Source organism: Tupaia chinensis, unplaced genomic scaffold (assembly GCF_000334495.1).
Source record: "Tupaia chinensis unplaced genomic scaffold, TupChi_1.0 Scaffold138619_1, whole genome shotgun sequence".
Classification (NCBI taxonomy): Eukaryota; Metazoa; Chordata; class Mammalia; order Scandentia; family Tupaiidae; genus Tupaia; species Tupaia belangeri.
The window spans coordinates 402,267-418,588 of NW_006198512.1; the positions used below are offsets into that span (position 1 = coordinate 402,267).

General features: G+C 42.6%; 1 protein-coding gene across 1 annotated transcript in view; it reads left to right on the top strand.

Annotated features, from left to right (window-relative positions):
- The window catches only part of CENPP (centromere protein P), a 273,851-nt gene that overhangs the window by 23,677 nt on the left and 233,852 nt on the right, over positions 1-16,322 (top strand). Inside the window, exon 4 of the mRNA XM_006161460.3 lies at positions 7,989-8,077. Coding sequence (XP_006161522.1) covers positions 7,989-8,077 — 89 coding nt within the window. The remainder of the gene's footprint in view (positions 1-7,988; positions 8,078-16,322) is intronic.

The following is a 16,322-nucleotide window of genomic DNA, read 5'->3' on the forward strand; positions in this document are numbered from 1 at the left end:
GGAGAAGAGATTGCGGTGTGACCATCCCCCCTGGGGGGTCATTTCTCACTTTCTGTCTCTCTGTCTCTGTCTGTCTGGCAAGCTCACGCGCCCTATAGCAAAAATCTCTCAAAAAAATAATAAAAAAATAAAACATAAGTAAATATTTATCAGGATGTCTTCTCTTCGTCCTTCTATATTTTTCGCCAGCCTTTCTCGGAACGAATCTCTGCCGTTCCCTTCTGGACGATTCTATACCGTCCTCTTCTGTTTTCCACTGCAGCCTTTCTCTTTATTTCAGTGCGTGGGACGATTCTCTGCCATCCCCTTCTGTTTTCCGACGCGGCTTTTCTGGGTTGCTCTGCACTGGAGCCTTCCTCGGGAGCTCTTCACTGGATCCCCGTACCCAAGTCCCTGTTCAGGCGCCACGTGCCCCGACCCGCGGGACAGTCGAACAGATTCCCTGGGGGAGAGAGTGAGAGATGGGACAAACACACGTACACACAACACGAAGTGCTGATCAAGTCGTCTTCTTCCGTCTTCTACTTTCGTTTATTGAAGAGAAATGGCGAGTTATATACAGCTGGTGGGCACCAATTGGTTGCCCGAAATGCAAATGAGATAGATCAGCATGAACCAATCATTGATGTGGGTGGATCTCTCCCATTGCCTAGAAACCCAACCACTTCTGGGGAGAACAGTTGGTCACATGATTTCTGAGAGAGGGTTTGCTCAGTGAGGAAGTGAAGGCTAATGGTTTCCAAGATGGCGGATAGCTCAGGATGGCTTCCGTATGCAGTGCCCTCCACAGAAAACAAAGCAATCTTCTGTGTTCCAAAACTATTTTTTTTTAATTTTGCCAGAGGGTATGTCTGCTTGTCTGGAGGGGAATGAGGGGGGGTCAGAAGGCATCCCCACCGAGATGGTCACACTGCAGTCCCTTTCTCTCCATTTCCTCCTTTCAGGGTGTTGGCACACATACTTATGAGCTGGAATGTTTTCCAAGCTGCTGAGCTGGGCCTCCAATGGTGCAGGTCACCATGTGGAATCCAGCAATGTTAAGCACCACTGCACCAGCTGGGCCCAAACCTTTTTTTTTTTTTTTTGAGGGGTTTTTGCTATAGGGCGTGTGCACTCGCCAGAAAGACAGTGAGAGATAGAGAAATAGAAAGCGAGAAATCACTCCCCAGGGGGAATGGCCAGGCTGCAATCCCTTCTCCTCCATTCTCTTGGGATCTTAGGCACGTATGCACACGCGCCCAGCCTGAGTTTAAGCCACCGGGTCCGGGACTCAAACCACAGTCGACTACGTGAGAGTCCAGTGACATAGCCATTACGCCAAATGCTGGTCCCCCAAAACATTTTTTATAAACAAAATTTCCACTAGAGGGAGATGTTTAGCTATCAGAAGATTTTTAAAAAATATAAATAGTAAAACTGTCCCTTTATAGAATTGTAATAAAATTACATTATTATAATACTTGAACCAAAAGTGAACTAATCATATTAACAGAATATTGGAACCTAAAACAACCTTATAAAATTATCCAGATTAACTCTTTTTTTTTTTTTTTTTAATAGGGAAACCTGTCCAGAGTGTTTGAATGGTTATCTCTGTTGGCCCAACTATTCTTGTCTAACCTGGTTGGAACACAGAAGCTGTTCCCCAGATTTGCTGTCCTGAGTCATTAACATTCTGATGTTTGTGAGGAGTTTCATGACTGTCAGAACCAACATGCGCCAGTCTTCTGTAGTCCATGCAGCACAATCAATCAGGTGGAAGTTTGTAGGGCAAGACGCACAGGCGGTATGTTTTTGTAACTTCTCTCCCTGAAGCCTGATGGAATGAACAAAACAACTCAAAAACAGGAAAATGTCATAATAAAATGGAATACAGTCTTATTATCACAGGCTCCAGAGAAAAGCTACCTGATAGTGTGACTTTGGACCAGATCACTGAAATCAGACACACGGTGCTCTATGAGAGGTACATACATTTCGCCGAGTTACTGGTACCCTTTTCCTAAAGAGCTCTATTCATAATCGTTAAGTCACAAAGAAGCAAGTGAATTGTGGGCTTAAGTTAAATGGAGCGTGAGGGGAAGGAATGTGCTGAGACTTAGGAAGGGGCTTTGAGGTCAGATGGTTTATAAGCTCCCTTTCCAACTGGAGAGGGCTGGCCTGGTTAGCAATACCCCAGGGCAGGAGAGAGATGGAAAAACAGTATCTCAGAGTCAGCTTTCCAGTGGTTGAATAGAATCCACAACCTACCCCCCCCCCAAAAGAAAAGTAGAAAAAGGCCAGAAAATCATCATCTTTGCATCGATATGGTGACCTATTATTTGTCCTTGATAGAGTGACTTAACTTAATGTGTGAAAGGTCAAATCTAACATACACAGGAACTTGGATAAGAGACAAGATGTGCCTCTACAATTCTTGTTTTCCCATTTTTCTTCCCCTTTTTTGTAATAGCTCTATCAAGCTATGATTCACATACCAAATGTGTCATTCATCCATTTAAAGTGTACCAGCAGATGGCATGGCGGTAAAGTCGCTAGACTCCCACATGGCTGACCATGATTCAAGTCATTACCTGGTGGCTTGAAAATCATGCTGGGCACATGTGTATGCGTGCCCGAGGTCCTAAGAGGAGAATAGAGGAAAAGGGATTATGGCATGACCATCCCCCTAGTGGGTGATTTCTCACTATCCCTCTCACTGTGTCTGTGTCTCTCTGGCGAGGACTCTCACCCTCAGGCAAAAACCTATAGCTAACTAAACTAATTAATAGTGTACAGTTCAGTACTTTTTATTTTATTCACAGGGTTGTACAACCATCATCGCAGTCAATTTTAGGACTTTTTATCACCTCAAAAAGTAACCTGGTATTTTTTTTTTAATTAATTTATTATCAGGACCAGCAATTAGTGGCTATGTCACTGGACTCCCACGTAGTCGACCGTGGTTCGAGTCCCAGACTCGGTGGCTTAAACTAATGTGAATGTGTGACCAAGATCCCAAGAGGAGAATGGAGGAGAAGGGATTGCGGCATGGCCATCCCCCCTGGGGGGTGATTTCTCGCTTTCTCTCTCTCTCTCTCTCTCTGTCTGTCTGGCGAGCACACGCGTTCTATAGCAAAAACCTCTTCAAAAAAAATTTATTATAATATCTTGTTTATATTACATTAAATCACATATAACTTTATAGTTTATTACATTTCTTTTCCCAGAAAGAATACTATGTATATCAGTCAATACAAAGACATTAAAATCCCCATCATCATCCAATAGCTAAAAAGTAAACTAGTATTCTCTAATTATCACTTCTCAATCCCCCATCCATTTCCTTAGCCCTAAGCAATGACTAATCTATTTTTTCTCTATGGATTTGCTTATTTTGGACATTTCATATTTTTGAAGTCATAGAACTCGATGTCCTTTGCGTCTGCTTTTTTCGCTTAGCATAATGTTTCCAAGGTTCGTCTATGTGGAAGCGTATACCTGTACTTTTTGTTGGTTTGTTTGGCTGAATATTTCATTGTGTGGATATACCACATTGTTTATTCATTCCATAAGTTGATGGAAATGGTTATTTTTGCCTTTTGACTACTATAAATAATACTGCTATAAACATTCACGTACAAGTTTTTCAGTGGACATATGTTTTCATTTTCCTTGAGTATGTAACTAGGAGTGGAATTACTGAGTGAAATGGAACTACTAGATGATTAATGCTGTCGAACTTTTTTAATGTGCTTACTAGCCATTCACATGTCATCTTTGGAGAAATATCTATTCAGCTCCTTTGCACAGTTCCCCCCCCCCTTTGGAGGGGTTTTTGCTATAGGGCGCTTGCGCTCACCAGAAAGACAGAGAGAGACAGAGAGACAGAAAGCGAGAAATTACCCCCCAGGGGGGATGGCCGTGCTACAATCCCTTCTCCTCCATTTTCCTCTCAGGATCTTGGGCACACATGCACGCACACACACCCGTCATGAGTTTAAGCCACCGGGTCCAGGACTCAAATCACAGTCGACTACATAGGAGTCCAGTGACATAGTCATTACACTAAGTGCTGGTCCCATCCTTTGCACAGTTTTTAATTGGGTTGACTTTTTTTTTTTTTTTTTTTTTAGTCGTAAGACTGCCAAACAGTTCTCTCTGTGCACTCAAGCAGATAAGGAACTTTATAAAAATGATGAACTATCAATATCTACTTCTCTAACAGCTTGGATTATAAAGAGAGGAGACAGTTGGTATTCAGACAGATGAGGAAGAGAATCGGGGAATAGGCACTCAGTCTAGTATTTAGGAATTAGCGAAAACCGCTACATTCACTCCTGTAATAACAAAGAGGAGCTGTAGAGTTCAGAGCATAAAGACAGCACAGAGTCCTTCCATCAGCGCATTGCACAAAATGATCTAAAACTGGCGAAAATACTGCCATGAAAGAAAGGAGAGGGAATAAAATACAGCTGAATACACTTTGGAAAACTTAGTCCAGGAAATAATAGAACATGCTATATAAAAGCTGCTTTGACTCTTAAAACATAAAGAAAATTGAGTAAGAAAATCAGAAAACTGGCACCAGCAGGTGACATGGTAGTTAAGGCATTGGATAGGCAACCATGGTTTGAGTCCCAGAATGGGTGGCTTGCTTTCTCACTTCCTTTCTCTCTGGTCAAACTAAAAAATAATAATAAATAAATTAAATAATTCCTTGGGACCAATAGGTGGCATAATGACTACATTGCTGGACTCCCGTGTAGTCGACCGTGGTTCGAATCCTGGACCCAGTGGCTTAAACTCACGCTGGGTACATGTGCATATGTGCCCAAGATTCCAAGAGGAGAATGGAGGAGAAGGGATTGCAGCATGGCCATCCCCCCCTGGGGGGTGATTTCTTGCTCTCTGTCTCTCAGTTTCTCTCTGTCTTTCTGGTGAGTGTACAGGCCCTATAGCAAAAACCTCTCTTAAGAAAAAATTCCTTAAAAACAAAGCTTAGAGGAAAAAAAGAATAGAATGATTATAATACAGAAACCTAGATTAGCAGTACCAGGAAGTAGAATGTGGAGGATAGGCTTAAGAAAAGTCACCTGGGGCCAGCAGGTGGCATGATGGCCAAGGCACTGTACTCCCCCATCACTGACCACAGTTCGAGTCCTGGACCTAGTGGCTTGCTTTCTCAAGTTCTCTCTGATGAGTGCACATGCCCTATAGCAAATTAAAAATAATAAATAAATAGAAAAAGAAAAGTAACTTGTAAACATAATTGAAGAAACGATAAAGAATCTGGAGGACAGATAATAGAGAGTGAACATATGATTTTTCCAAAAACAAGAATAGCGAGAAATTGTTGGTAAATACATAATAGGAGAAAAAAAAGGAAAGCCAAAATTGGCCGTTTAAAAAGTATCAGTTTAACAGTCTCCTTTGTTGAGTGTAGAGTTGTTTCTCACTTTTCATCATATGCAGCATTGCGACGACTGTCTACTTGTAAGTCTCTGTCTTCCTTTCTTACTGCTGTAGGGTACAGTCATAGTAGTCAAATTGCTGGGATGGAAAAGATGAATATCTCAGTTATATGTTGTCAGAATAATTTCCAAAGGATTAATCCAGTTTATACTACCACTGCTGGGTTTCAGTTTATTTACCAGCATTAACTTTTTTTTAAGTTTCTTTCTTGCATAAGAATGAGAGGCAGAGAGAGAAAGAGAGAGAGAGGGAGAGAGAGAGATTGGACCCCCGATGGGGTCTGGCCACATTTCACAGTGCCCCCTACAATTTCCCAGCCAGCAGGGCCACAGGCAGGGGTGAGACCAGGGGTCACACCCAGCCCTCCCAGATAGCCACTGTATTACACGGCAGCACCTCCTGCCCTTGCCACCACAGCTAGCCTGGCAGTAACATTTTTGCTTTTAATTGTCAGGATGCATGCATTTGCCAGAGAAAAAGAGAAATCATCCCTCAGTGGGGCATGGTCATGCCACAGTCCTCCTCCCTCCCTCCCATCAGGACTTTGGGTACAGATGCATACTCATCCATGTCAGCACACATGGATGTTTTCTAAGCCACAGGATCAGGACTCAAACCAAGGTTGACCATGTGGTATCCAACTTCCTTAACCCCTAGGCTACAGGGCCAGCTCAGCATTAAGATTTTAAAATTTTTGTTCATTTTATAGTAAAAAATGTCATCTTTTTTTACCCAATGGGGCATGGTCATACCACAGTCCCTTCTCTGTTTGCTCATTCCATTGGTATTTTGGGCATGAACACACATACTCCTGGCGTGTTTTTCAAGTTGCTGGGACCAGGATTCTTTCTTTTCTTTTTTTGGAGAGGTTTTTGCTATAGGGCGTTGTGTGCTCGCTGGAGAGACAGCAAGAAATCATCCCCCAGGGGGAATGCCCATGCCGCAACCCCTTCTCCTCCATTCTCTTCCTGGGATCTTGGGCATGCATGCACACATGCCTGGTGTGAGTTTAAGCCACTGAGGCCAGTACTTGAACCTTGGTCGACTACATGAGAGTCTAGCAACATAGCCATTATGCCAACTGCTGTGGGACCAGGATTCTGACTATGGTCGTCCTTATGGAATCTGGCCTCCTTAACCGTTAATCTACAAAGCCAGCCCCTTATTCTTCAAATTTACATTTATCTTATTACTTACGAAATGAGGCTCTTTTTAATTTTTTTTAAATTTTTAGGGATTTTTGCTATTATAGGATGCTTGCACTCGTTGGAGAGACATAGACAGAAAGCAAGAAATCATCACCCAGAGCTATGGCCACGCTACAGTCCCTTCTCTTCTCAGGATTTTGGGCCGGCTCGTACATGGGCCTGGTGTAGTTTCAAGCCTCAGGGACCAGGACTTGACAGCAGCTGACTATCTGGGAGTCCAGTGCCTTAACCACATTGCCACTGGCTCGCTCTGTGATTGGACACTTTTAAAAATTAGGTTAAGGGAACCAGCAGTTAGCGTAATGGCTGTGTTGCTGGACTCCCACGTAGTCGACCGCGGTTCACGTCCCAGACCTGGTGGCTTAAAACTCACACCGGGCGTGTGTGCATGCATGCCCAAGATCCCGAGAGGAGAATGGAGGAGAAGGGATTGTGGCGTGACCATCCCCCCTGGGGGGTGATTTCTCGCTTTCTGTCTCTATGTCTCTCTCTGTCTGTCTGGCGAGCGCACGCGCCCTACAGTGAAAATCTCTCCAAAAAAAAAAAAAAAAAAAAATTAGGTTAAATTGTTTTCACCTGTGATTTTTTAGTTTGCTTTTTTCTCTTCAGATTTCACTGTCTCTTTGTCACATTTGTGGCAAATATATTGCTCGGATTATTGATTCTCTTTTTATTATAAAGTCATTTTTCTCTTAGATATTTTGGATTCTTAATATGAACATATTTACCGTTTCTCAATCTGTTTCCTTAGGAAGCTTTTCCCTCCTCATTGATGAGTTACATATTTAAAGTTCCTCCTCCTAGTATTTTATGTTGTCTTTGTTGAAATAAGTAATTCATTTGGAGTTCATTTTGGTTTTTGGTATGGAGTGAGGATCTGATTTCATTCTTTTAACAAATGAGCATTTTTCATATAAGTTCTTGATTATTCTTTGCTGTATTTGGTGGCATTTCATTTTACATTTTTTTGATGTACTTTAGTCTTCTCTATTTTACTTTAAAAGTTTAAAACTCTACCCCTACCCTGATCTTGCCTTATCATATTTACTTGGGGCTGTCAAATGACATGATGATTAAGGGCACTGGACTCCCAGATGGCTGGCCATGGTTCAAGTCCCAAACCTGGCAGCTTGCTTCTCACTTTCTTTCTCTCTCTCTCTCTCTATCTCTCACTCTGTCCCTCTCTGATCTAATTAAAATAAAATGAAATAAATAAATTCAAATAAATATAGTTAAAATAAAAAATAATTATTTAAAAAAACCTTCTTCCTTTAAAAAAAAAAAGTTTCCTAATCTCTAATACATAAACATTTTATTTTGTTTTAGAATGTGGAGAGCTCGTCTTCTGTTATTACTGACCTCAACATAATAATGGAGCCCACAGAATACTCAGAACTAGGTGAATTTGTGTCTAGGTAAGCTATTTTACAGATTTACTTTTTAGGGACTGTTTTCACTCTGCAGTTTGAACAGCACTGTCTCTCTTGATGATTTGTCCCCTCTGAGAGCACAGCGCGGTTGCTGTGCTTTAATTCAGGCCGTCACTCCCTACAGGTATGCCCCTTTCCTCCTTTTCTTGTTTGTTGCACATTCACTGTGTGTTGGGCATTACTAAAACGTGAACCAAACAGATATAAATCCTCGATCCTCCTGGAACTTAGAACCTAATGGAGAAACAAGGTATTAACAACTAACTGCAAAACTAAATCTAAAATTATGACTCTGTTAAATGGTACAAAGGAGAATTACATAATGCTGTTGAAGAACTCGGAATGATTTCCCAGCGCTTGAGCTGACATCTGAAAAATGAGTAGGTGTGAGACCAGCAGTTAGCGTAATGGCTATGTCACTGGACTCCCACATAGTCGACCGCGGTTCAAGTTCTGGACCCAGTGGCTTAAAACTCAGGCCAGGTGCGTGTCTGTGCGTGCCCAAGATCCCGAGAGGAGAACGGAGGAGAAGGGATTACAGCGTGATCATCCCCTGGGGGGGGTGATTTCTCGCTTTCTGTCTCTCTGTCTGTCTGGTGAGCGCACGTGCCCTATAGCAAAAAAAAAAAAAAAAAAAATGAGTAGGTGTGAACTCACAAAAAGGTCCTTCCCAGAGGGCACAGCTTCGCCTAGGCCCTATACCAGGAGGAAGCTGACAGGAGGCTGGCGGACAGAGTGGGCACGAGCAGGGGAATGTGTGTAAGGGCCACACTCCATGGACTTTGTACCAGGAATTTTATCACAATTCCAAGACCAGAGTGAAACTCAAGGATTTGAGCAGGGCCTGAGGAAGGCAAAAGTGTGACATCTTAGAAAGAATTATTCTGGGTGTGCAGGGAGAATGGACTGGACACAGGTAGATCAGTGAAGAAAGAGAAGAGTTTAATAGTTTAGACTACCGTGATAGTAGTGGAGCCAGAGAGCTGAACGGATTTGGGGGATGTTTCTGGGAAATGAAACTTTGTGGAGAGCCACCAGTATTTTTAAAAGGGTACCAAACAGAGCCAGTGTGGCATTGTGATCAAGGGAGCTGGATCCTACCTAGCCAACTACATGGTTGGAGTCCCACATCTGGTGTCTTAGAAAATACCAGGAGTGTGTGCACGCATGCCCAGAACTCTGAGAGGAGAAGGGGTTTCTGCGTAGCCATCCCCCTGGTGGCTATTTTCTCACTTCGCTTCTCTCTCTGTCTCTTGGGCAAGCACACACGGGCTGAAGCAAACAATTGGGGGTACTTAACATTGATCAGGAGACCGGGAATTTAGTCCAGACTCTGACCTCAGATGAGTCACTTGGCTTTAAGCGCCTCTTCATTGTCGCTGCCGTTGTGCAGTTTAAGCTCGATGTGTCTGAATGTGAATTTACTTGTAGCTTTTCGTCATAGAGCTATAGTTTATCAGACTCAGGATTGATGGCTTTAATTTTGGAGAAATTCTTGTCATTCTTTTTTCTTTTTTTTTAATTTTTGCCATAGGGTATGTACGCTTGCCGAGACAAAGACAGAGAAAAAGTAAGAAATTACCCCTTAGGGGGGATGGCCACAACATGGTCCCCTCTCCTCTATTCTCGTCTTGGCATTTGGGGCACACACACCAGCATGATTTATAAAACTCTGGATCTGGGACTCAAACCGTAGTTGGCCATGTGGGAGTCCAGCACCTTAACCACCATGCCATCTGATAGCCCCCTCTTACTAGTATTTCACTAACTCCCCTCTACCCTGATCTTGCCCTATCATAGTCTGCCTCACATTAAATGGTGCACGTCTCAGTTATAAACTGTCTGCCTTTCATTTCCCTCTCACTCTGCTGTTGCTGTCCTCTGGCTCACTTTCACAGATATGCAAGACCCTTAGTACATGGTTACCAGTTTTGCTTTAGTCAGTTATTTTAAAAACTATTAAAAAGATAAACATGTTTTTGCATATTTTTATTTTTTCAATTTCTAGCACTCTTAACACACTTTCTTTGTGTTAAGATTTATGACCAAGGGACCAGCAGATGGCATAGCGGTCACGTCACTGGCCCGTATGGCCAACCGTGGTTCGAGTTCTGGACCAGTGGTTTCAAAGTCATGCTGGGCATGTGTGTGTACGTGTCCAGGGACCCTGAAAGAGAACAGAGATGGGATTGCAGTGTGGCCATCCCCCCAAGGGGTGATTTCTCACTTTCCCTCTCACTATCTATCTCTGTCTCTGTCTGTCTGTCTCTCTCGCCCCAGCAAAGGATGCACTACACCCTAAGGCAAAAACCTAAAAAAAAAAAAAAAAGATTTTTTGAGTGATATGCTCCGTTTCCTTAAGAACTTCCTTCAAGGAACCAGCAGATAACAGTTACATCACTGTATTAGGTCCCATGTAGTCAACTGCAGTTTGAGTCCTGGACCCAGCAGCTTAAAACTCGCACAGAGTGCCCACAATCCTGAGAGAAGACTGGAGACGAAGGAATCGCAGCATGGCCATACCCTGGGGGGTAATTTCTTGCTTTCTGTCTCTGTTTCTCTCTGTCTCTCCAGTGAGCATGTGTACCCCATAGCAAAATATTTATCTCTTAAAAAAATAAAAGGAAAGAACCTGCAGATGGGTAATGGTTATGTCATGCTGCAATCCCTTCTCCATTCTCCATGGAATTTTGGACATGCATATGTGCCCAGTGTAATTTTTAAGGTTCCTGGTCCGAGACTCAGATGGCGGTCCGCCATGTGGGAGTCCAGTGCCTTAGTTCCCATGCCACCTGCCTGAACCTGGACTGCCCGTGTGGTCTCCAGCCTGCTAAGTGTGGTACCACTCGGGCGCCACCAAGGCTGAGCCAATTTGGGATTTGGGTGCTTTTTTTATCTTCAGGCTTCATGACATCAGGTTCTTCCGGCAGTGGACTGCTATTACCTTGTGCTGAGATGGGAAACCTGATGACAGAGCGTTCCTTAGTGTGCCACCTCTACCCAGCTTCCTGCAGTCCCTGTATGTCTGCATCTCTCAGGAGAACCACGCTCCGGCGTGAACTGTCAATGCTCATCACTTAGTGCTGAGCTCGTGGGCACAAAGGGCATTCTTCCTCGTCGCATCCCACCCGCCATGTGGCTCAGTTCTGGGACCTGTGCCTCGTGGATAACCTTCCTCAGTGTTCCGCTCTTCACCCCTGTCTGTGTTGGTGCTGGAGGGAAGTGTGTCTCATTTTCCTCCCTGTGGTAGCAGATTTGTACTGGTACTCATGTGGGGCCTAACAGTACCTTTTCCCCCAAGTTTGAGTTGCCCACTTAGATCTCGCAGCTGAAGCTATGCTGCCATGAGCACCACGCTGCCTGGTGTTGGTGGCAGTTAGGCTGAACTTTGAATTCCTCTCACCTTCCCCAGTGCTCTATTCCTCAGAGATGCCTGTTCTCCTGCTTCCAGGCTCAGAGTTTGCTCAGTTCTGCACCTCTTTTTATTAATTATTATTATTTTATTTATTATTTAGCTTTATTTATTTATTTAATTTGACCAGAGAGGGACAGAGCAATAGACCGAGAGAGAGAAAGTGAGAAAGCAAGCCACCAGGTCCGGGACTTGAACTATAGTCGGCCATGTGGGAGTCCAGTGCCCTAAGCACTCCACCTGCTGGTCCCTCCTTTTTTTTTTTTTTAAATGAATGATTTCCTTTTTTATCATTTCTTTCTTTTAGCTCTTTATTTTGAATACTTTTATAGGTTTTTTAATTGTCCCATTTATTTACTTAATTAAAATTTAGTTTACTTTTCCATGAGAGAGAAATGGGTACTCCCAGCAGGTCTTCACATCCTGATAAGTCTCCAGCAGTAATGCCTTTTAAACTTTTAAACTAAGTCGTCTTATTTACATCAGTACATTGTTTCTTTATATTGCTGAGTGGTGTTCTGCTGTATGGACATTCACCCATTGGGTTGAAAGAACATCGGGTGGTTTTTGGTGCATGTAACATATTGTAATTTCATATATTGCACAGTTGTGTGTCACTCTGTGACAGGGTATGTTCTCAGAAGTTGTCATGGTGTGAACATCACAGAATATACTTAGAAGGCCACCAGGCTATGTGGTGCAGCCCGTTCTCCCACAGCTGCAGACCCGTACAGCACATTACGCACTCACACTGTCGGCAATTACAACACAAAGGCGTTTGTGTATCCAGTGTACCTAGACATGGAGAAGGCACACTGAACACCCCAAGGCCCACTGGAGGGAGTAACCACTGGACACTGCTGCTAGGCAGACTGAGGTCGCATGGGACACCAGGTGAGATTCCTGGCCCCCCTAAAGAGCTGGGTACAAGGCTGTGCCTCTGTTTGCAGCTACTTGGGAGGCCAATGCAGAAGGATCATGCGATCTGAGACCACACATGCATGGAAAATATAGTATAAAAGATTAAAAGTGATATGCCTGTATAGGGCACCTAGCGTGAATGGAGCTTAACTAAATCAAGCACAAGAGAAAATGATACAATCAAGAGATGCCTTCAACACGAGATGTGTGAGGCTTCTGCTGGTATGACGTGGCATACTGTCTCACAGTAGGGCATTCTTCCTCATCGCATCCCACCTGCCGTGTGGCTCAGTTCTGGGACCTGTGCCTCGTGGATAACCTTCCTCAGTGTTCCGCTCTTCACCCCTGTCTGTGTTGGTGCTGGAGGGAAGTGTGTCTCATTTTCCTCCCTGTGGTAGCAGATTTGTACTGGTACTCATGTGGGGCCTAACAGTACCTTTTCCCCCAAGTTTGAGTTGCCCACTTAGATCTCGCAGCTGAAGCTATGCTGCCATGAGCACCACGCTGCCTGGTGTTGGTGGCAGTTAGGCTGAACTTTGAATTCCTCTCACCTTCCCCAGTGCTCTATTCCTCAGAGATGCCTGTTCTCCTGCTTCCAGGCTCAGAGTTTGCTCAGTTCTGCACCTCTTTTTATTAATTATTATTATTTTATTTATTATTTAGCTTTATTTATTTATTTAATTTGACCAGAGAGGGACAGAGCAATAGACCGAGAGAGAGAAAGTGAGAAAGCAAGCCACCAGGTCCGGGACTTGAACTATAGTCGGCCATGTGGGAGTCCAGTGCCCTAAGCACTACACCTGCTGGTCCCTCCTTTTTTCTTTTTTTAAATGAATGATTTCCTTTTTTATCATTTCTTTCTTTTAGCTCTTTATTTTGAATACTTTTATAGGTTTTTTAATTGTCCCATTTATTTACTTAATTAAAATTTAGTTTACTTTTCCATGAGAGAGAAATGGGTACTCCCAGCAGGTCTTCACATCCTGATAAGTCTCCAGCAGTAATGCCTTTTAAACTTTTAAACTAAGTCGTCTTATTTACATCAGTACATTGTTTCTTTATATTGCTGAGTGGTGTTCTGCTGTATGGACATTCACCCATTGGGTTGAAAGAACATCGGGTGGTTTTTGGTGCATGTAACATATTGTAATTTCATATATTGCACAGTTGTGTGTCACTCTGTGACAGGGTATGTTCTCAGAAGTTGTCATGGTGTGAACATCACAGAATATACTTAGAAGGCCACCAGGCTATGTGGTGCAGCCCGTTCTCCCACAGCTGCAGACCCGTACAGCACATTACGCACTCACACTGTCGGCAATTACAACACAAAGGCGTTTGTGTATCCAGTGTACCTAGACATGGAGAAGGCACACTGAACACCCCAAGGCCCACTGGAGGGAGTAACCACTGGACACTGCTGCTAGGCAGACTGAGGTCGCATGGGACACCAGGTGAGATTCCTGGCCCCCCTAAAGAGCTGGGTACAAGGCTGTGCCTCTGTTTGCAGCTACTTGGGAGGCCAATGCAGAAGGATCATGCGATCTGAGACCACACATGCATGGAAAATATAGTATAAAAGATTAAAAGTGATATGCCTGTATAGGGCACCTAGCGTGAATGGAGCTTAACTAAATCAAGCACAAGAGAAAATGATACAATCAAGAGATGCCTTCAACACGAGATGTGTGAGGCTTCTGCTGGTATGACGTGGCATACTGTCTCACAGTAAACGTGTGTGTGTGTATATATATAATTTTTCCATAGGATGTATGTGCTTGCCAGAGACAGAGATTGAGAGGGAAAGTGAGAAATCACCTGCAGGGGGCGATGACCATGACACAATCCTTTCTCCTCCATTCTCCTTTTGGGATTTTGGCACACACACACGTGCCTGGCTTGTTTATCAGGCCTCTGGGTCCAGGGACTAGAACTGTGAAGTCAGCCTTGTGGAATCCAGGTCCTTAACTACCATGCCACCTGATGGCCCAGATTCCTTGTTTTTTACTGAGTATGACTACATCCTAAAGTAAGAGTAAAAGTGTAGTACAATAAATACATAAGCCAGGCATATACTTGTTAATAATCATCAAGTCGTTTATTGTCATCAAGGGACCATGTGCTATACATAACAGTGTGTGCAATACTTTTATTTTTTAAAGAATTATTTAATTTCATTTATTGTTACTATTATTATTTAATTTACATTTAATTGGGCATGTGTGCTCAGCAGAGAGAGAGAGAGAGAGAGAGAAAGTGAGAAAGCAAGCCCTCAGGTCCAGGACATACACTGCAGGTGGCCACATGGAACTCCAGCGCCTTAGCCACACACCACCTGTTGGCCCGCATGCGCTGTACTTTTATGTGACTGACAGCACCGTAGATAGATCTGTTTACACCAGCATCTTTACAAACACTTGAGAAGGTGCTACATGAGGGTGGGCTGCCTGTAACGTCAGTGGGAGACAGGAGTTATTCACCTCCGTAGTGATCCTGTGGGGTCACCATAACACAGGGAGGGGAGTCCTTCACAGAGTTCATGGACACACACAAACTATATGTGCATTTCAGGGAGGTTTGCACCAAAATCAACTCGTACTTTAATTCTATTTTTCCATTAATTTTTTGACCAAAACATTGTTCTGTGATGCATATGGGGGTGTGCATATATAACATACAGGCATCCTACTGTAAATGTTCATATGCCATGCATGTGCATATATATGCACATATACATTTGCTGCTATTAATATTTGCTAAAGGTCTTTGTGTAAATGGATGTCTGGAGGATAAAAAACCAGACACGTAATTGCTGAGTTACAGGATAAGGGTCTGTTTAAACTTAAAATAAACTGACAGCCAGAGGTACCGTACTAACAACTCCTCACCAACAATGTAGGAGAGTGACTGATAATGTTTTAGTGAATTAACTTCTGAGGTACACCTCATTTTAAACCTAATAGTCCTAAGAATGTATTCGGTTGTCAGGAAAGCCATGATGTGTTTTTCTATACAAAATGTGTCATGACTTTCCCGATGACCCAATATTTTTAGAGTGAAATTAAAAGATTTTTATACTGAATTTCTCTTTATGTTTTGCTTTATACTTACAGAGAGACATTTGGAGTTATTTTAGTTTTCTGAGTACTTTAGTTGAAATCAAAATGTGTTGCTGCCAACATTTGTGAAAGAAATCTGTGACATCTGTTTTACGTTTAGTGAAGTTTGGACTTTTCTTAGGAAAAATAGATAAAATATGATCACTCTTACAGTTGAGAGAGCCAACACACACACAGTTTTTTTCTATAATGGAAACTATATGTACTGTAATACAGTGTCTTTTATGAAGATATGGGTGGGGAGTGAAAGAATTGTATATAACTGTACTTTTAGAGTTGTTGTTTTTTTTTTTTAACCAAGAAAATGACCAATTTAATGGTAGGGACAAAAACTATCAATAACAACGTTGAATGTTACCTTCCAGGATTTAAACAGAAAGAGTGGACCACAGTAACACTGCATATTCAACAGAAGAGTGTTTGAACATAAGACTGAAATCATGAAATAGAATTTTATGACTTTTGTGTAAAACGTTACTGATTTCTTTTTTTTAACTATGCATTGTTTTCCCAATTTAAATATTTTACTTTCTTTTGAGTTGTTGATAGGTTCAGCAATTTGTTAAAATATTTTTCTTGTTTTTTTCTTTTTTTTTTTTTAATTTTTATTTTCTACCTTAATTCACTATACACCATCACAACCCACCAATAAATTTTCCATCCAAAACACACTGTGTACTGGTTCAATCAAGCACATCAACATACATGTTCTCAGCAAGTAATTTTCCAATTCTTACATCCTGCATACCTTGCCCTTTGTCTTGCCATCCCTGATTCC